This window comes from Giraffa tippelskirchi, chromosome 12 (genome assembly GCF_054371585.1).
Source record: "Giraffa tippelskirchi isolate mGirTip1 chromosome 12, T2T-mGirTip1v1.2.pri, whole genome shotgun sequence".
NCBI classification, from domain to species: domain Eukaryota; kingdom Metazoa; phylum Chordata; class Mammalia; order Artiodactyla; family Giraffidae; genus Giraffa; species Giraffa tippelskirchi.
Window position 1 is genome coordinate 26,697,429 of NC_137286.1, and position 20,485 is coordinate 26,717,913.

At 36.0% G+C, this 20,485-nt stretch overlaps 1 protein-coding gene across 7 annotated transcripts in view; it reads left to right on the top strand.

Annotated features, from left to right (window-relative positions):
* STRN3 (striatin 3) overlaps positions 1-20,485 on the top strand; it is a 106,761-nt gene that overhangs the window by 33,461 nt on the left and 52,815 nt on the right. For all 7 annotated transcript variants that reach the window (XM_081548042.1, XM_081548046.1, XM_081548045.1 and 4 more), the window contains exons 2-4: positions 12,427-12,530; positions 13,017-13,090; positions 19,649-19,730. In XM_081548042.1, coding sequence (XP_081404168.1) covers positions 12,427-12,530; positions 13,017-13,090; positions 19,649-19,730 — 260 coding nt within the window. The remainder of the gene's footprint in view (positions 1-12,426; positions 12,531-13,016; positions 13,091-19,648; positions 19,731-20,485) is intronic.

Consider the following 20,485-nt stretch of genomic DNA (forward strand, 5'->3'; position numbering starts at 1 on the left):
CCATACATTGACATGAATCAGCCATGGGCTTACATGTGTTCCCATTTAGTTTTTAAAAGAGTTATACCGAGCCATATTCTTAAAAGAATTTCATTCTCTTTTCAAAGATACATAAGTAGCAATAAAATATGTTAGACAAGTAATGTCCATTTATTCTTATCGCTTCCTCAGTTCAGTTGCTCAGTCGTGCCCAACTCTGCAACCCCGCAGCACGCCAGGCCTACCTGTCCATCACCAACTCCCGGAGTTTACCCAAACTCATGTCCATCGAGTCGGTGATGCCATCCAACCATCTCATTCTCTGTCGTCCCCTTCTCCTCCTGCCCTCAATCCTTCCCAGCATCAGGATCTTTTCCAGTGAGTCAGCTCTTCGGAATTTCAGCTTCAGCATCTGTCCTTCCAGTGAATATTCAGGACTGATCTCCTTTAGGATGGACTGGTTGGATCTCCTTGCAGTCTGGGGGACTCTCAAGAGTCTTCTCCAACACCACAGTTCAAAAGCTTCAATTCTTCGGCCCTCAGCTTTCTTTATAGTCCAACTCTCACATCCATACATGACCACTGGAAAAACCATAGCCTTGACTAGACGGACCTTTGTTGACAAAGTAATGTCTCTGCTTTTCAATATGCTATCTAGGTTGGTCATAACTTTCCTTCCAAGGAGTAAGCATCTTTTAATTTCATGGCTGCGGTCACCATCTGCAGTAATTTTGGAGCCCAGAAAAATAAAGTTAGCCACTGTTTCCCCATGTATTTGCCATGGAGTATGGGACCGGATGCCATGATCTTGGTTTTCTGAAGGTTGAGCTTTAAGCCAACTTTTTCACTCTTCTCTCTCACTTTCATCAAGAGGCTTTTTAGTTCCTCTTCACTTTCTGCCATAAGTGTGGTGTCATCTGCATATCTGAGGTTATTGATATTTCTCCCGGCAATCTTGATTCCAGCTTGTGCTTCCTCCAGCCCAGCGTTTCTCATGATATACTCTGCATATAAGTTAAATAAGCAGGGTGAGAATATACAGCCTTGACGTACTACTCCTTTTCCTATTTGGAACCAATCTGTTGTTCCATGTCCAGTTCTAACTGTTGCTTCCTGACCTGCATACAGGTTTCTCAAGAGGCAGGTCAGGTGATTTGGTTTTCCCATCTCTTTCAGAATTTTCCACAGTTTATTGGTACAAAATAGGATAAGCTGATAAGGTTATAAGCTGATAAGGAATGGTTCTGTGCAGCTAAGGGGATGTGTCAATGTATTGTTACTCTGCAAATTCTAAATCACTACCATTAACGTTACTGGCTTTTGCAATATTTTAGTCTCTTTATGAATTTGTATTGATGTTATTTGTAACATACCTTTTTTTGGAAAGGTAATACTAATTTTACTTTTTTTTTTCAATTAAACTTTTTATTTTGTATTGGAGTATAGCCAGTGAACAATGTTGTGACATTTTCAGGTGGACAGCAAAGGAACTCAGCCATACATGTACATGTATCCATTCTTTTAAATTTTTAAAGCTCTACCGTGTTTGTTTCTAGTGGGTGCCGGTGGTCACCTGCCAAACTCACGACAGGTTTTACATGTAGCCAGCGAATAGAATCTGGCCGTCAGCACACCAGGCCAGAGGTACACTGGGGAGGCTCTGCCTTGCTTCTGGTATTGATAACTTCTTGCTTCAGTTCATCCAAAATGATTTTGCCCTCCAAGGCCCACTGCTTGATGCTAGGGCCAGTAGCAGTTGGGACTGAAGCACAGGGCATTCATTGATCATGTCACCATCTAGTGTGTAAAGGTGCTTGCCTTCATTGATGTCTCACAACATGGTTATCCATTTTAAATAGAGCATTGTGTACCTGCCCATCCTAAACTCCCTAACTATTCCTTTCCCCTGCCATTCCTCAACCCACCCCTCCAACCCCCAGCAACCATTAAGTTCATTCTCTTAAGTTTGTGAGTCTGTTTCTGGGTTTTGTTTATCTCTTTTTGATGTTGCTGTGAAGATTTTTATTTTATTTTTATTTGATTGATTGGTTTTTTGTTTGTGCTGGGTCTCTTGTCTCTCTCGTTGTGGAGCATGGGCTCTAGAGCACATGAGGTTCAGTGGTTGTGATGCATGGACATAGTTCCCTGTGTCATGTGGAATCTTCCTGGACTACGGGCTGAACCCATGTCCCCTGTGTTGGCAGGTGGATTCTTAACCTCTGGACCACCAGGGAAGTCCCAGCTCTGTTTCTGTTTTGTAAATAAGTACATTTGTATCGTGTCTTTGTAGATTCTGCATTTAAGGGATGTCATTTGATGTTTCTGCTTCTGCTTCTCTGTCTGACTTACTTCACTCAGTATGACAATCTCTAGGTCCATCCATTGTTGCTTCAAATGGCATTATTTCATTCTTTTTAAAGTCTGAGAAATGCTTCACTGTATATATGTATCACATCTTTATCTATCCTCTATCAGTGGACATTTAGGTTGCTTCCATGTCTTGGCTATTGTAAACAGTACTTTAATAGACAGTGGAGTGCATGTATCCTTTCGGATCATGTTTTTCCTGGGTATATGCCCAGGAGTGAGCTTGCAGGCTCATATGGTAGCAGATCTATTTCTAGTTTTTTAAGAAACCTCCATACTGTTCTCCATAATCGTTGTACCAATTTATATTTCCACTAACAGTGTAGGAGGGTTCCCTTCTCTCCACACCCTCTAGCATTTATTGTTTGTGGATTTTTCTACTGGTGTTAGGTGATATCTCATGGTAGTTTGATTTGCATTTCTCTAATAACGATTTTGAATATCTTTTCATGTGCATCTTGGCTATCCTTGGAGAAATGTCTGTTTAGGTCTTCTACCCATTTTTTGATTGAGTTGTTAGTTTTGATGATATTAAGCTTCATGAGCTGTTTGTAGATTTGGGAAATTTATCACTTGTCGGTCACATCATTTGCAGATATTTTCTCCCAGTCTGGTTTTTTGGTTTATTGTTTCCTTTGCTGTGTGAAAGCTTTGAAGTTTTAGATCTCATTTATAAAAGTTTTTTAAATTGGTGAAGATGTCACTAAACATGTGCTTTTATTTTTTCTATCTAAAAAAATTTTTAAAAACTTTCCTTATTTATGAATTTATTTATTTGCCCACGCTGCACACCTCGCAGGGTCTTAGTTCCCAGATGTGTTGAACCTGGGCAGCGACAGTGAACATGCATAGTCTTAACTATTGGACTGCCAGGATGGTGGTGGTTTAGTGGCTAAGTCATATCCGACTCTTGTGACCCCATGGGCTGTAGCCTGCCAGGCTTCTCTGTCCATGGGATTTTCCAGGCAAGAATACTGGAGTGGGTTGCTATTTCCTACTCCAGAGGATCTTTCCCACCCAGGGATTGAACCCTGGTCTTCTGCGCTGCAGACAGATTCTTTACTGACTGACTGAGCTGCCAGGGAAGCCCAAGGAGTTCCCTAAACATGTGTTTTTTGAAAGTCCATTAAAATGGTTTATGGTTTTACACCTTGAAGGGGTAAATTCTTCTGCTTATAGAAAATGGGCTTATACCTGGAGCTTTATGCTTTCAGATCCCAGATAAATGAGAACTTAATGAAATACAGATTTGATTGTTTAAAATTGAAAGTCTCTTATGCTTTAAACCAACTATTACCATGTAAAATTACGTTGGAATTTTAGAGAATGGTTGTAGTATTTCTGTTCAATTTTGTATTAGACTCATTTATAAATAGCAGAGATAAAAAAAGTACAAGTTTTATCTGCCTCTGGAAGTGTTAGTATTTTGTGTTTCTCATTTCCTTGTAATTGTTAGCTATATATAAAATTGGAAAAGGTTATTTTTACGAAAAATCTTACAGGCTATTGCAGGCACGCTTTTTGTGTTCATTCTTCTTGAAAAGATAGTATACTTTTTTAGTATCCTGTACAGTATACTTTTTGAGTGTACTGTACCTTGTTAAGTGGGGACTGAGTGCTTGAATTTCAAGATGGTTATACAAAAATTTCTGTGTAGTTGCATTTCCTCAACACACTGAATCATGAATCTAAGCATGTTTGTGTGTGTAAAATCTAGCCTCCTTTATATTTCTAATTAGCTGGTTTTTGAAGCTTCTATAAATTACTAACTTTTCTGTATTTTGCATTCCTATAAAATTCCATGGGTCACCTGACTCTATACTTGTACCTTGAATTATTTACAGCTAAACATGGCTTAACCCCAAATGTTTAAGTGCTTAGAACAGAATCACCTGTATAATTTGAATTGCCCCGTAAGGGAAGAAGGTACTAACATTTGTTGAGAGCTTACTGTTTTAAATGTTATGAATTTATTAGTTGCTATAACCTGACTTTGTGTTCAGTTTTCTTCCATATCTAAAGCATTTAACACTTTTCAGTTCCTTATCTGTTAATTTGAACTTAAATGATGTAGTTTCTACATACTTGGTTTTTAATGAATTCTAAAGAATGTTTTAAAATCATTAGATAAAATCACCTACATCTAGTGTTTGCATTCAGTTTAAATATTGCTTAAAGTAAGAAAAATCTTACAATAAAACATTTTGTTAAGTTTTAATTTTAAGTAAAATGCTCTTATTTTAGAAATGTTGGAAACTACACTAACAGAAATACTTCAGGTTGATAGTATTTTAGCTGAGTCAGTGCTGGATGTTTTGCACTAGTGACCTCTAGTGGTCTTGAAATTTAAAAAATTGCTGTGCTCTCAGTGTCAAAATTATTTTTAGATTGATATGTGATAATCATATATTGATTGTTGGATAGCTCAGAGGATAATACATAGACCCAGTGAGTACCTTGGGGTTTTGATAGAGATTTCACTGAATCTGTAGATCAGTTGGGTAGTATTGACGTCTTCTAATTCACAAATGTGGAATGTGTGTACACTTATTTCTGTCTTTAATTTCATTCAGCGATACTTTTTTTTTTTTTTAGCAGTCTTTCACCTTCTTGTATAAGTGTTACATTAAGTATTTTGTTCTTCTTGGTGCTTTTGTAAATGGAATTGTTTTCATAATTTTCTTTCATGGCTGTTCATTGGTAGTGTATGGATGGGAATGCTGTTGATTTTTGTGTGTTGACTGTGTCCTGGTATTTTGCTTAATTTGTAGTAACAGACTTGTGGAATCTTTTGGATTTGTTTTACGTATAACATCATCTGAACGGAGATAATTTTTCTTCTTCCTTTTTAACTTAGGTTCCTTTCATTTTACTTGCTTCGTTGTTCTGTGTATGACTTCTAGAACTACGTTGAACGAGAGTCTTATAAGCAGACACCCTTGTTCTGATTTTTGAGTAGAGGCTTTCAGTCTTGGTATGGTGTTCATTGTAGTTTTTCATAAATGACTTTTATTATGTTGTGAGAGTTTCCTTTTTGTTCCTAGTTCGTTGACAGTTTTTTTTTTAATCAAGAAAAGGATGTTCAGTTGCATCAGATTCTTTTTCTGCATCAGTTGAAATGGTCATTTTTTTTTCCTCCTTTATTCTTTTCATGTAATATTTTATATTCGTTGGTTTCCTTGTGTTAAACCATCCTTGTGTTCCAGGGGTAAATCTCTCTTGGTCATGATTTGTAATCTTTGTAATATGCTGCTGAATTTGATGTACTGGTATTTTCTTGAGAATTTTTGCATCAGTATTTATAATGATGAGTATCTGTGGTTTTCTTGCAGTGTTTTTTAACTTTGCCTTTTGGGGCAATACTGGCCTCATTGGACTAAGGAATGTTCCTTTAAAAAATTTTTGGAACTGTTTTAAAGATTCGTGTTAAATTTTTAACTGTTTTGTAGAATTCACTAGTAAAGCAATCAGTCCAGAGATTTTCTTTGTAGGGAAATTTTTAATTATTGATTTAATCTTTTTATTAATTGTAGGCCTTTTCATATTTCCTTTTTTCCATTATTCATCCTTGGTGAATTTTGTGTTTCTAGGTTATCCAATTTGTTGGTTGGTGTACAGTTGTATGTGGTACTTGTATAATCCTTTTTATTTCTCTAGAATTGGTTGCAATGTCCCCCCACCTTTCATTTCTGAGTTTAGTTGTGTGTGTGTGTGTGTTTTTCTTTAGTCAATCCAGGTAATGGTTTGTGGATTTTGTTGATCTTTTTGAAGAACTAAGTTTTGATTTTGTTGACTTTTTAAAATTTTTCTCTTCTCCATTTTATTTCTTGCTTTAATCTTTGTTATTTCTTTCCTTCTGCTAGCTTTGGGTTTAGTTCATTTTTTGAAATTTCTTAAGTTTTAAAGTTAGGTTGTTGATTTGAGTTCTTTCTTGCTTCTTAACATAGGCCTTTATAGCTGTAAGTTTTTCATTTAGCACTGCTTTTGCTGTGTCTCATAAGTTTTGGTAAGTTTTGTGTTTTTTATTTTCGTTCCTAAGTATTTTTTTAATTTTCCTGATGATTTCTTTGTTTTATTAGTTATTTAAGAGTGTTTTGTTTAATTTCCAAGGGTTTGTGGCTTTTTCAAGTTTTCTTTCTTTTATTGATTTCTAGCTTCATCTATTGTGATCATAAGAATTAAAAAATATATATTTATTTATTTGGCTCTGCTGGGTCTTCGTTGGTACATGAACTTTAGTTATGGCAAGTGGGGGCTACTCTCTAGTTGTGGTATACTGGCTTCTCATTGCAGTGGCTTCTGTTATTGCAGAGCACTGGCTCTAGGGCATGTGAGCCTCAGTAGTTGCGGCACATGGGCTTTAGTTGCCCTGTGACATGTGGAATCATCCTGGACCAGGTATTGAAACTGTCCCTTGAAATGGCAGGTGGATTCTTAACCACTGGACCACCTGGGAAGTCCTACAGGAAATATTTTTAATGCTATTTATGTTTTAAAATTGATTAGGCTTGATTTGATATTCTGACGTATGGTCTGTCTTTGAGACTGTCCCATGCATATTTGAGAAGAATGTATTCTGCTGTTGTTGGAAAGAGTGTTTCCTATATATCTGTTAGATCTAGTTGGTTTATTGAGTTGTTCAGGTCCTCTATTTCCTTATTTTTGGTCTCGTACTTCTATATGTTACTGAAGTGGAATATTGAAGACTCCAGCTATTATTATTGAACTTTTTCTCCCTTTAATTCTGTCAGTTTTTGCATTATATATTTTGATGGTATCATTGGGTACATAAATATAATTGTTGTATTTTCTTATTGTCAGTTCAGTTGCTCAGTCATGTCCGACTCCTTGCAGCCCCATGGACTGTAGCACACCAGGCTTCTCTGTTCATCACCAACTCCTGGAGCTTCCTCAAACTCACATCCATTGTGTCGGTGATGCCATCTAACCGTTTCATCCTCTGTCATCCCCTTCTCTCGCTTTCAATCTTTCCCAGCATCAGGGTCTTTTCCAATGAGTCAGTTCTTTGCATCAGGTGGCCAGAGTATTGGAGTTTCAGCTTCAGCATCAGTCCTTCCAATGAACACCCAGGACTGATCTCCTTTAGGATGGACTGGTTGGATCTCCTTGCAGTCCAAGGGACTCTCAAGAATCTTCTCCAACACCACAGTTCAAAAGCATCAATTTTGTGGCGCGAAGCTTTCTTTATAGTCCAAATCTCACATCCATACATGACCACTGGAAAGACTATAGCTTGGACTAGTCGGGCCTTTGTTAGCAAAGTAATTTCTCTGCTTTTTAATATGTTGTCTGGATTGGTCATAGCTTTTCTTCCAAGGGGCAAGCATCTTTTAATTTCATGGCTGCAATCACCATCTGCCGTGATTTTGGAGGCCCCCAAAATAAAGTCTGTCACTGTTCCATTGTTTCCCCATCTATTTGCAATGAAGTGATGGGACTGGATGCCGTGATCTTAGTTTTCTTGTTGTATTGAATCTCTTATTAGTATACAGTGTTCTTTGTCTTTTGCAGCCTTTTATCATTTAAAATCTGTTTTGTCTAATATCAAGGTTTGCAAACTTTAATAGTAAATATACTAGGCTTTGCAAGTCACATTGGGTCTGTGTTGCCTCTTCTAACTTTTTTTTTTTTTAACCATTTTTCACTTGAGATTGTCCAGAAGGTTGCCTGCCAGTCCCTGCTTTATCTTGAACAGAAGGTCTTTAATTGTAGTAGATTTATCTATCCTTTTCTTTATTGTTAGTGTCTTTTAAAGATACAATTTATTTATCTATTGGCTATGCTGGATCTTTATTGTGGCAGACGGGATCTTCATTGAGCCATGTGGGATTTTTCAATTGTGACATGTGGTATCTAGTTCTCTGACCAGAAGTAGAACGCCGACCCTCTGCATTGGGAGCACAGAACCTTAGCCACTGGGCCACCTGAGAAGGCCCTAATGTCTTTATCTTATTCAAGAAATCTTCCCTCAATCTGAGATTATGAAGAGATAGATCATAAAAACATTTGCTGGCACACCTCATTTTATTGCACTTTTCAGATATTGCATTTTTTACATACTGGAGATTTATGGCAACGCTTCCGTCAAGCAAGTCTGTTGACACCATTTTCCCAACAGCATTGCTCCTTTTATGTTTCTGAATATCACATTTTGGTAATTCTTGCAACCTTTTGAAGACTTCATTATCAGCTTTTCTAGTTCTGCACACACACTTTGGGAGTATATTGGAATTACATTAATTGTTTTCAATTATGTTAATTGTTTTGGTTAATGTGTGTGTGAAAATTGATATTTTCCATTAATGAGTTTGCTAGTCCATTTATCTTTTGTGTCTCTGTTAAAGTTTTAAACTTTTTATGCAGAAATTTTGTATATCTTTGGTTTATTCCTTAGGTACTTTTGGTTTTTGATGCTATTGTAAAGATGGTTTTTGCAGTTACTTTTTAAAAGATTATTTGCAAAGACGATTCTATTAATGGTGCATCATGACCTGTAAAAACAATTGAAAAACCCGTTGTTCTTGATCCTTTTGCTGTTGTTGTTCAGTTGCCAAGTCATGTCCGACTGTTCACAACCCCATGAACTGCAGCACACCAAGCTTCCCTGTCCCTCATAATCTCCCGGAGTTTGTCCAAGTTCATGTCCATTGAATCAGTGGTGCCATCCAACCATCTTATCCTCTGTTGCCCTCTTCTCCTTCTGCCTTCAATCTTTCCCAGCATCAAGGTTTTTTCCAGTGAGTCAGCTAGCTATTCGTATCAGGTGGCCAAAGTATTGGCGCTTCAGTATCAGTCCTTCCAATGAATATTTGGGGTTGATTTCCTTTAGGATTTACTGGTTTGATATCCTTGCTTTTTAAGGGACTCTCAAGAGTCTTCTCTAGCATCATAGTTCAGAAGCATCAATTCTTTGGCACTCTGTCTTCTTTATTGTCCATCTCTTATATCCGTACATGTCTCTCACATCCATACATGACCACTGGAAAGACCATAGCATTGACTATACAGACCTTTGTTGGCAAAGTGATGTCTATGCTTTTTAACACACTGTCTAGGTTTGTCATAGCTTTCCATGATCCTTTACTAAGTGCCAAATCTGTTATTTAATTGGTGCTTATTATCACTATAAGACATAATCTTTACCTTTTTAGTCTGTACAAATTGTAAGGTCAGTTCCAATAGTTATGTCTTTTCCATCATTAATCTGTTTTTTTACCCCCCTCTTCAGGTATTTTGTGTTAAGACTATGTCCTTTTAAGGTTTCATTTTAATGGATTCTTACCATTTTGTTGTCTTGTGTCTTTGTAAATTATCCCCTTTTGGCTCCTGTGCAGAAACTGCTTCGATGTTTCTGTTATTTTACATGAATAAAATGTGCTTCTTTGTGCTTCTTTGTTTCATTTGTTGGATTCTCTAGGTATGGATGATTTTTTAATACCAAAATTCCAAAAAAGATTTTTTAAAGTTTTTAGTGCCTTTTTCAACCTGAAAATCACCAGTTACTACTTATTAAGAAGCAGAATAAAATGAACTTCTTTCATCTTCTTCTGGTGCTAATTGTAAAATACTTCTGAGATCTGGAATTTGGAGTCACATACAGTATGTGATTCATGTGTTTTTTTGTTTTTTGTTTTTTTTTTTTAAGCTAATACAGAAGAAAACCCTCAATCAGAAATTCTTGATTCTGTATAATGAAATTGACATATTTTTACCTTTGCTTCACAGCTTAAGAGAGTCAGCAGTGCTTCTTTTCTCTTATGGATCTTAGACTATTATTAGGTTTTGAATCTTTATCATTGCTCCTAGATCTTTATTTTTGTTTTGAAACTTGAATTTAGACTATATGTTATATAGCTGTGTATCATTTTCAGGTCTTCTGGAGTTGTGGATGATTTTACTTAATTTTCCCAAACTTAATGTGTTAAATAATCCAGATGAATTCATTTGTACTGATTCCATGTTCACTGAAATTTAAAAAAAAAAAAAAAACTTTTAAAATTTACCATAATTAAGTTATTGAGTAGCTTACTTTCTCTTAATGAAGAAATATGTCTATTGGTCGTCTCAGCAAAACGATGAAAGTTAATTTTATTGCACACATGTTTACAACAGGAAATACTTCATACAGATGCCAGTCTTCTTAAACGTATCACTCTTTAATGTGGGTAAATAAAGGAGACTGACATTCTGGGAAGGGCCAGAAAAAGGCGGAGACTTGTCACTCTGAGGAAATAAAGCAATTAAAAGGAAAAAAAAAAATCACTGTAGAAAAGTGACGGTAGAAAGTAACAATGTTGTTGAACATGTAACTTCAGTTGTTAGTTTGGTGCGAGAAGTAATTGGAGAAAATAATTGCCATTTTGCATTCTTGAACTTTACCATTGATATTGGAATACATTCTTAAATGTGATTATATTGTACATCATTTTAATGCACATTTTTTTCTTGTTAATGACTCATTACTTGCTGTTCATTTTATATGTATTTTATACTAGGGAATTGATGTTAGACCAAAAGCAAATTTGAATGATTTTCTTATTCAAGTTCACAACAAGTCGTAAAGCAGTGGAGACAGCTCACAACATCATCAAGGCATTTGGCCCAGGAACTGCTAATGAAGGTACAGTGCGGTGGTGGTACAAGAAGCTTTGCAAAGGAAACTAGAGCCTTGAAGATAAGGAGCGCAGTGGCTGGCCACTGAAAGTTGACAAGACCAATTGAGAGGATCATCAAAGTTGATCTTCTTACAGCTACACAAGATGTTGCTGAACTCAGTGTCAACCATTCTGCAGTCATTCAAAATTTGAAGCAAAATGGAAGAGTGAAAAACCTTGATAAATGGGTGCCTCATTAGTTAACCAGAAATTTTAAAAATTGTCCTTTTGAAGTGTCGTCTTCTCTTATTCTACTCAACAGCAACAAACCATTTCTTAATCGGATTATGACGTGTGATGAAAAGTGATTTTGTACGACAGGTGCCGACAATCAGCCCAGTGGTTGGATCAAGAAGCTCCAAAGCACTTCCCAAAGCCAAACTTGCACCAAAAAAAGATCGTGCCACTGTTTGGTGGTCTGCTGACCGTCTGGTCCACAACAGATTTCTGAATCCCAATGAAACCATTACATTTGAGAAATATGCTCAGCAAATGGATGAGATACATGGAAATCTGCATCATATACAGCCAGCATTGGTGTAGAGAAAGGGCCCAGTTCTTCTCCACAACAATGCCTGATCACATGTCACACAACCCATGCTTCAAAAGTTGAATGTATTGGGCTGTGAAGTTTTGGCTCATTCACCTGATCTCTTGCCAACCAACTACCACTTAAAGCATCTTGACAACTCTTTTCAGGAAAAATGCTTCTATAACCAGCAGGATGCAAAAATACTTTCCAAGAGTTTATTGAGTCTTGAAGCTCAGTTTTTATGGTACAGGAATAAACAAATATATCTGTCATTTGCAAAAATGTGTTGATTGTAATGGTTCCTATTTTGGTTAATGAAGATGTGTTTGAGCCTAGTTATAATGATTTTAAATTCTGGGTCCAAAGCCACAATTACTTTTTCAGCAACCTAATGCTTGTGATACTTTGGATAATTGTTCCAAGAGTTGAAACATTTTGAAGTGTGGTGGTCAGAAAGAGGAAGATTATAAATTTTTAAATGTTTCGTGAAAGAAATGCTTTTGAGGTAATACGACTTTTTAAAACAACCAATATATAATTTTAGGAAAAATGTGAATATGATAACTTTCTGTTCTTTGCAACTTGTTTGTTAGGAATTAGATGTAATTTTTACATATAAAATTTCCTTTTAAAATTATGTGAAAATTGTTAGTATTGGAGACCATAAGGATTATAGGCAAATAGCTAATTTATAGTTATCTTTATTTTAAAGTGACTATTTTCTAACAAATAAAGTTTGATCAACTACTTCTATGAATTTTAAATCTTGCTATCATGAATAAAAGTGCAGAATTTTATGTTTATTGTTTTCCTTTTTTCAATTTCCTGTGTATAGTTAAAAAGTAAAAATAAACGGACTTTTTATATTTTTAGGCTCGGATAGCATTTTTGCAAGGAGAAAGAAAAGGTCAAGAAAACTTGAAGAAGGATTTAGTAAGAAGAATAAAGATGTTAGAGTATGCATTAAAACAAGAAAGGTAGGTGCCCCTTATTTTCTTGTTTGAATAAAATAAAAGTAGAACAATATTATTCTCACATATTATTGTACAGTGTATTTGAAAACTTTCTGAAAGATACAAAGATTTGCCCAAAATAAAGGATGATATTTTGATTCAATCCTTATATGGCAAAAGAAAAAAGATTTACATCTTTAAATTGAAGTAATGTTTTTTATTGTAGAGTCTAAGTTTCAGGGGTTTTCGCCTTTTTTTTTTTTTTTTTTAACAAATTAGGAAAAATTTATCTTGGATGTGTATCGTATTTGGATAATTTATCTTTTTTTTTTCTTGTAAATGCAGTATATTTCTTTCCTCTTAACTTCTTTTGCAACTAAAGTTTAAAGAAACTGACATTCATATACTTTTTTAAATTTGTCATTGAAGAAATATATACCAGTAATTAAACTGTGTAGAAAGGAAAATAAAACTTTTTTTTCTTTCAACAATTTATTATTAAATTTTCAGGGCAAAATATCACAAATTAAAATATGGCACAGAACTGAACCAAGGTGACTTGAAAATGCCAACCTTTGAATCAGGTAAACTTGATTCTTCTGTTAATCTCTGCCCTCCGTCCCCTCCATTCTAGAAAAACCCGTTTAAGCTCACTTTTGGTAACAGACATGTTCTCTTTACCTCCATTTTGCTTTGATAGCATTGGTTAGTTAGATAACTATTATAATGCTTTCTAGAATTTGAGGGAAAATAATAAATGAATAAAAGTTAGTTTCATCTACCTCCTTATCAATCCTGAGGTTATTTGTCTTATTTTTTTTGTTTTGAAACCTGTGTAAAACTGTATTTTTGCTCACAATTGGAAATGAAAGGGAGTGAGTAACTCTTTGTACCACCTATAGGCAATTTTTGTTAGATTCTACTTAAGCTTGTGTGTGTTAGTTGCTCAGTCGTGTCTGACTCTGAGACCCCATGGACTGTGGCCCACCACATTCCTCTGTCCATAAAATTTTCCAGGCAAGAATACTGGAGTGGATTGCCATTCCTTTCTCCAGGGGATCGTCCCAACCCAGGGATCGAGCTCTCATCTCCTGCATTGCAGGCAGATTCTTTACTGTCTGAGCCACCAGGAAACCCCTACATAAACATTTTGTACTATTAAAAAGTTAACTTTTTTTCCCTAGAGAAGCTGTGATTAACTTCAATTTAGTCCTAAAGAAATTGCAAATTTGAATTTGGAAACTATGGAGGCAGCCAGATAAAGATACAAGAAGGAAAATGTTTTCTCCAGTTGACCTTGCTCTTCATTAAAATAGTGAATGTAAGAGTAGAATGTGATGAACAATTATGCAGGGAAGAGAAAAGCTGGATATAAGAAAAGGCTAACATTTTAGTGTTAATTTTAGGGTTCCATATGATTATAATTTGAGTAGACTAAAAGTTTAATAAGGAACAAATCTTTTGATTTATATAATATTTGGGAATATTACTGTAATTTTCTTTTTTTGATATATATATATATATATAGAGCCCATTTATATATGCATTTTGCTAGTGCAAGCAAACTGAATTCTATACTGTTCTTGACTGCTGGCTACTAAGATAAGGAAAAAATACGTCTTGTCCCCATTTGAATATACAATTTTTCTTCTTCTGTAGTTGCTTTGTTGTTGTTTAGTCACTCAGTCATATCCAAGTCTTTTGTGACACTGTGGATTGAGCCCACCAGGCTCCTCTGTCCATGGGATTTCCCAGGCAAGAATATTGTAGTGGGTTGCCATTTCCTACTCCAGAGGATCTTCCCGACCCAGAGGTCAAACCTGCGTATTCTGTAAGTCTCCTGCATTGTAGGTGGATTCTTTATTACTGAGCCACCAGGAAAGTTATAGTTGCTTTCATACCTAATGAAGTTAAAGCATATTTAATAGGGAAAATAAGAAAAGTATGAATTTTCATTTTTACAGTTAAATGTTATAGTAGATTTCTAAAAATTTAGTTAGTTGGCTTTTACTTTAATATTAAGTAATTAAAAAAACTTGGCAGAAACACCCTGTATGTATGATCTGCAATTGATTTATTTTTAGGTCTTTTCCACTTACCAGTTTTAGCACCACACTGTATCTTCCTGTCTTCCCTGATGGCTCAGACAGTAAAGAACTTGCCTGCAATGCAGTCAGCCCAGGTTCGATCCCTGGGTTGGGAAGATCCCCTGGAGAAGGGAATGGCAATCTAGTCCAGTATTGTTGGAGAATTCCATGGACACAGGAGCCTGGCGGGCTATAGTTCATGGGGTCAAAGAGTCAGACACAACTGAGACACACACTTATTTTCCTAGTTGTTGTCATATATAAAATTAAGAGAGCAAGATAGTAGTGGCATGGGTTTCCTTTGACCTAGCTTTTAAGTGGTTATGAAGACTCACTCTGATGAGTCAGGGACAAGATTACGTCTTCCTTGGAAAAGCAACAGTAAGTGATATAAGATGTAAAACCTGTATATTTTCAGTAATACTTTCTTTACTGTAGCAGTCCTACCATAGTTTGAGGGAGTACAGTGGTTCACCACAGAGGAAACCTGATGCCTTCATAGCTTTCCTTTAACTCACTTTCTTTCTAATATGGCTAGAGTATTTAGAAAATAAGCAATCACTTTCTTTTATGTTCTGCCTGTGCTGTGTTATGTGGCTTGCAGGATTAGTTCCCCAACCAGTTATTGATCCTGGGCCATGGCAGTGAAAGCGCTGAATCCTAGCCAATTCCCTGGACTGCAGGAAATCCCCTGCTTTCTATAACTTGAGGACTGTTCTCCTCACTTGGTCTGTGTAAATTTGAAGAGGCTAGTTGCAGCCCCATTGTTCCTAGAGCTAGAATCACAGTTGGCTAACTGGTTTTGGTGCAAGTTTGCATAAAGTCAAGTCATTAGCAGATAATCTCTCCTGCTCACAGCAGAAATAGGATAAAGACACATCTGTTTTTATCTCTCTAACGTGAAAGTGGCTCAGTCGTGTCTGACTCTTTGCAACCCCATGGACTGTACAATCCATAGAATTTTCTCCAGGCCAGAATACTAGAGTGGGTAGCCTTTCCCTTCTGCAGGGGACCTTCCCAATGTAAACTTAACTATTAAAACTTCCTTAAATTGAAGAATAAAATAGTATCCAACTATTTTATTTATAGGAGCCACAATGATAACAAAGTAAATTATTTTTACTGATGTAGAAAAGCTACTCAGGATGTTTAGTGGAAAACAAACAAAGGAATGAGCAAAAATACACCATGCCAACAACAGGACAAAATTATTTATGTCAAAGTATAGATAGAGATAAACATTGAATCGGTATTGCCGTTTTTATACTTAAAATGTTAAAGGAAGATGTACAAAATAATTGTTTTGAAAGAAGTACAAGATGTGTGTGTTTTTATACACTTGTCCAAGTAATACCAATACATATATCCTAAACTAAACCCTATAAAAGAAGATGTATCCAGTTCTGTAAAGAACTCCTATTTCCCTCCATTTTGGGGAAAAATCTACAACAGTAGAAATAGGGACAAAAAGACTTGAAAAGTCACTAATAAAATAAATGGCCAGTAAGTATGTGAAATGATGCTCAAATGTATTAGTTATTGAGGAAATGCAACTTAAAACCACAATACATTACCTATCACAATGGTGAAAGGAGAAAAAATGTTGTTTTTTTTTTTCAGTGTTGCTGAGGGTGTGGATCAGCCAGGAATTTTGCACCTACTGGTATTGGAATTCTAAATTGATAAAACTGCTCTGAAAGTGATGTCAATACAAATTTCCCCCACTATCCAAAAGTAGAACATTCCCATTCATAAGCCAAGGTGACATAAGGCAAAGGTGTAATTTACCTTTGGACACATCTTGCTAATGGTGCACAAAATAAATGAAGATAAAGCACAGATGGTAACTGACACAGTTCAAAGCTGTGGGGCTCAATATGGAGCTTGGTGGTGCTTCTCTTGCTGCTTATGGGTGCGTGCTGCCATTTTTCAACAGCTCACTGCAAAACAAATGCTGAAGAGGCTGTTTTTCTTTCTAATCTTTTTTCATAAAAAGTGAAAAAGGTCTCTGAATTTTTTTTTTCCACTTAGGCTGGTAAAAACAGGTGTTACATGCAGGTCTTTCAGAAAAGTGATGTGAGTGCTTTGCTGGTGGTCTAGTTGGTTGACAATCTGCCTACCAATGCACAGGGGTCATGGGTTCCATCCCTGGTCTGGGAAATTACCACATGCTGCACAGCTACTGAGCCCGTGTGCCACAATTACTGAGCTCCCACACTGCAACTACTGAAACCCATGGGCCTGTACCTGTGTTCTGCAACAAGAGAAGCCCAAGCACCACAATGAAGAGTAGCCCCCACTCGCTGCAACTAGAGAAAGCCCGTCTGTGTATAGTGACGAAGACCCAGCACAACCAGAAATAAATCTTTAAACAAGAAAGAAAGTGAAGTGATATAAAGAAAGCTTTTGAAAAGCGGAAGATAACTGTATTGCCAAAGGGAACACAAGCATGTCCTGTGGCACAGTAATTCCACTCCTTGAAACGTTCATCACAAGGCTTGTGTAAGAATGTTCATAGTATTATTACTTTTAATAGTAAAAAACTGGAAACAACTCATATGTTCTCTATTGATGGGATAGATAACTATGTTGTGGTATTTTAGTGTAAGAAAATGTTATTTAGCAAGAAAAGTAAATAAATTATAACCAAACTGATGGTTAGATAGTATCACTGACTCAGTGGACATGAATTTGAGCAAACTCCGGGAGATAGTAAAGGACAGAGAAGCCTGGGGTGCTGCAGTCCTTGGAGTCGCAACGAGTTGGCCACAACTTAGCAGCTGAACAACAACAACAAGCCTGACAGCTTCCACTTTTTCCCCTTCTGTTTGCCATGAAGTGAAGGGACCGGATGCCGTCATCTTGGTTTTTTAATGTTGAGTTTCAAGCCAGTTTTTTCACTGTCTTCTTTGACTCTTTAGACCATGTAGTCAAGGCTGTGGTTTTTCCAGTAGTCACGTACAGATGTGAGAGTTGGACCATAAAGAAGGCTGAGCGCTAAAGAATTGATGCTTTTGTGCTGGAGAAATCTCTTGAGCATCTCCCTTGGGTTGCAAGATCAAACCAGGAGATCAATCCTGAAGGAAATCAACCCTAAATATTCGCTGGAAGAACTGATGCTAAAGCTATAATAGTTTGGCCACCTGGTGTGAAGAGCTGACTCATTGGAAAAGACCTGACTCATTGGAAAAGACCCTGATAGTGGGGGAGATTGAAGGCAAAAGGAGAAAGAGGCAGCAGAGAACGAGATGCTTAGATAGCGTCATTGACTCAGTGGACATGAATTTGAGCAAATTCTGGGAGATAGTGCAGGATGGAGGAGCCTGGCATGCTGCAGTCGATGGAATTGCAAAGAGTTGGACAGGACTTAGCAAATGAACAACAAACTTGACAGCATGAGTGGGTCACATGAAATTTTGAAAATTGATATAAATGGTTTCATATATATATCAAATTCAAAAGTTAACCTGTGCTGAGAAACCAGGGTAGTGTTGATACTTTCTAAGGAGTATCTAGTGAGTTGGAAAAGGGCATGATGAAAGTTTTCTGGGGTGCTGATGGTGTTTTGTTTCTTAATCTCAGTACTGGTTACATGGGTGTGTTCAAAAATTCATTGAACTATATGTGCTCAGGTGTACTTCAAGAATATCCTTTAGCAACAGTGAAAACTGGAGGCAAATTTCAACATTAAGGGACTGGTTAAATAGGTATATACTCTCTCTAGAATATTATATAATTACGTGATGTTAATCTATATTTATTGCAATACAGTGTTTAAGATCTATTAAGTGTTAAAAGCAGCTTGTAGTGCAGTTCAGGTCACACTTTTTTTTTTTAATTTAAGGAGAGGAGAAGCTCATGTATGTTATCTTCAGATGGAAAATATGGAATAAGAAAATCTCAAGTATTAACACTCTCAGTGATGGGATTTGGGTCAATTACATTCTTTTTTAAAATGTATTCTTTTGGCCAATGATTTTATGTTATATGTGATTTAAAACTAAAATGGTATAAATAGGAAAAAGTCATAAAAATGGGGGCTATAAGAAGGAGATAATTCTAGAAATTTGAGATATTTCTACATATAGGGGAAGAATGAGAGGATAATAAGAATGGATTCTTAGGGCTAGAGAAGTTGTGCCTTCAAAGAATATTTGAATTCCTGCCAATAACTATTTGTTTGCATGACTCTGAGGAGTCTAGGAGACTAATGAGAGTAAGCCATGGTAAGAGTTTTTAACATTCACTGTGAGTGCTTGTCGTCTGTGGCCCTATATTCTTGCTTTATGTTCATTTTTATAATGGGAAATTTACCTGGAGAATCCTAGGGACAGCGGAGCCTGGTGGGCTGCCGTTGATGTGGTCGCACAGTGTCGGACATGACTGAAGTGACTTAGCAGCAGCAGCAGCTGGAGATACTTGTTGAGAAGTTAACTCATCTGAAGTTATACTGTTCATTAAACTTTTTTTTAATGTATATACACTTTGTTAACTGAGAATAAAATATGACTTTTTACATAAAGTCAAAATGTTTTCTGGTTTAACTCTTAGTTCTAAAAATGAAACTGACTATATTGAGTCTTGTATGTAGACTTAGCATCTACTGATAAAAACTCTTAAGCTACTCATTTTATACATATATATATATACACACACACACCTGCTTTCTTAACAGTGTTGATTTATATAAATAGTAAGTATTTTTAATTTCAGAAGCATTCAAATCAGCAGAATTCTGTTAGTTAAAAAATTGATTTTAATAATATTTCAAATCCTGGGCTTTTGTTTTTTTAATTTCTTGTAGTAATAGTTAATATACACTTGGTTTTTCCCAATTTTAAAACAAGGAGAATGGTGCTTAAGTGTTTGGGCTGTCAGGATAAACACTTAAAACAAATAACCCACAGTAAACACTCAATGGAAGTTAATTTTCTTATATCCTTTATAAAATATTTGGTATATTTTTGTGGGACTTTATGGTAACTTCGGCAGCATTATCAGGAGTTGAAGTAACATGTATGAAACTTGTGTTGTTTTGTTGTTATTAATTTTTAGAAGAAACCAAAGACACAGAGGCTCCCACAGCACCTCAGAATAGCCAGTTAACGTGGAAGCAAGGCAGACAACTGTTAAGACAGTGAGTAATGGTTCATTTTCAGCTTTAAGGATTTAGGTATGAAAGTGTTTATACTCAGTCACTTGGCAAGTGAAAATTATTTAATGGTAGTGGGACAAGGTGTATAGTTCTCATATTGTTTCTTTTTTGTTTTGTTAGATTTTGAATCTTTTTAAGTTTGCATCCTCTGAATGTTTCTTTAAACATTTCTCAGAATGATCTTATTTTCTTGTTTGTGGAATAGCATGTCAGGAACAATAGGGGATTCATACTTACAGACACACTCATTCCTGTCACTGCAAAAATCACATATTTGGTTTTAAGTGAGATTGTGACTGGTTTAGAGAAGTAATTTAACTGGTTGTCAGAAACTTTTCAGCACTGGCTTGCTTACTACATTTACTTGAATTTTTGAGGAACATTATTGATGTTTTAATTCTTTGCTCTATTAGAAGTATTTCTGTGGCAAATCTTTTTACTATTTATCAATTAAACTAAATAAAACAAAGATTTGTTCTTCTCCCTTGTGTTTTGAAAACTTTGGTACTTGAATGCAACTGAAATCTTAGATAAATGTAATTATTCATCCTTCTCAACCCTAGATATCTTTACCTTTGCTTCAGTAACCCAGTGAAGTGTGGTCAGACCCTTGGTCTTATTATAATCTGTAACTGTTCTACCTCTGGAATGATCTGACAGTTCCTATTGCACTTCTCTTAATCTGGTTCCCCTGTTATTTGCCCTCTGATCTTATCTTGACTGCTTCATTTTCTATA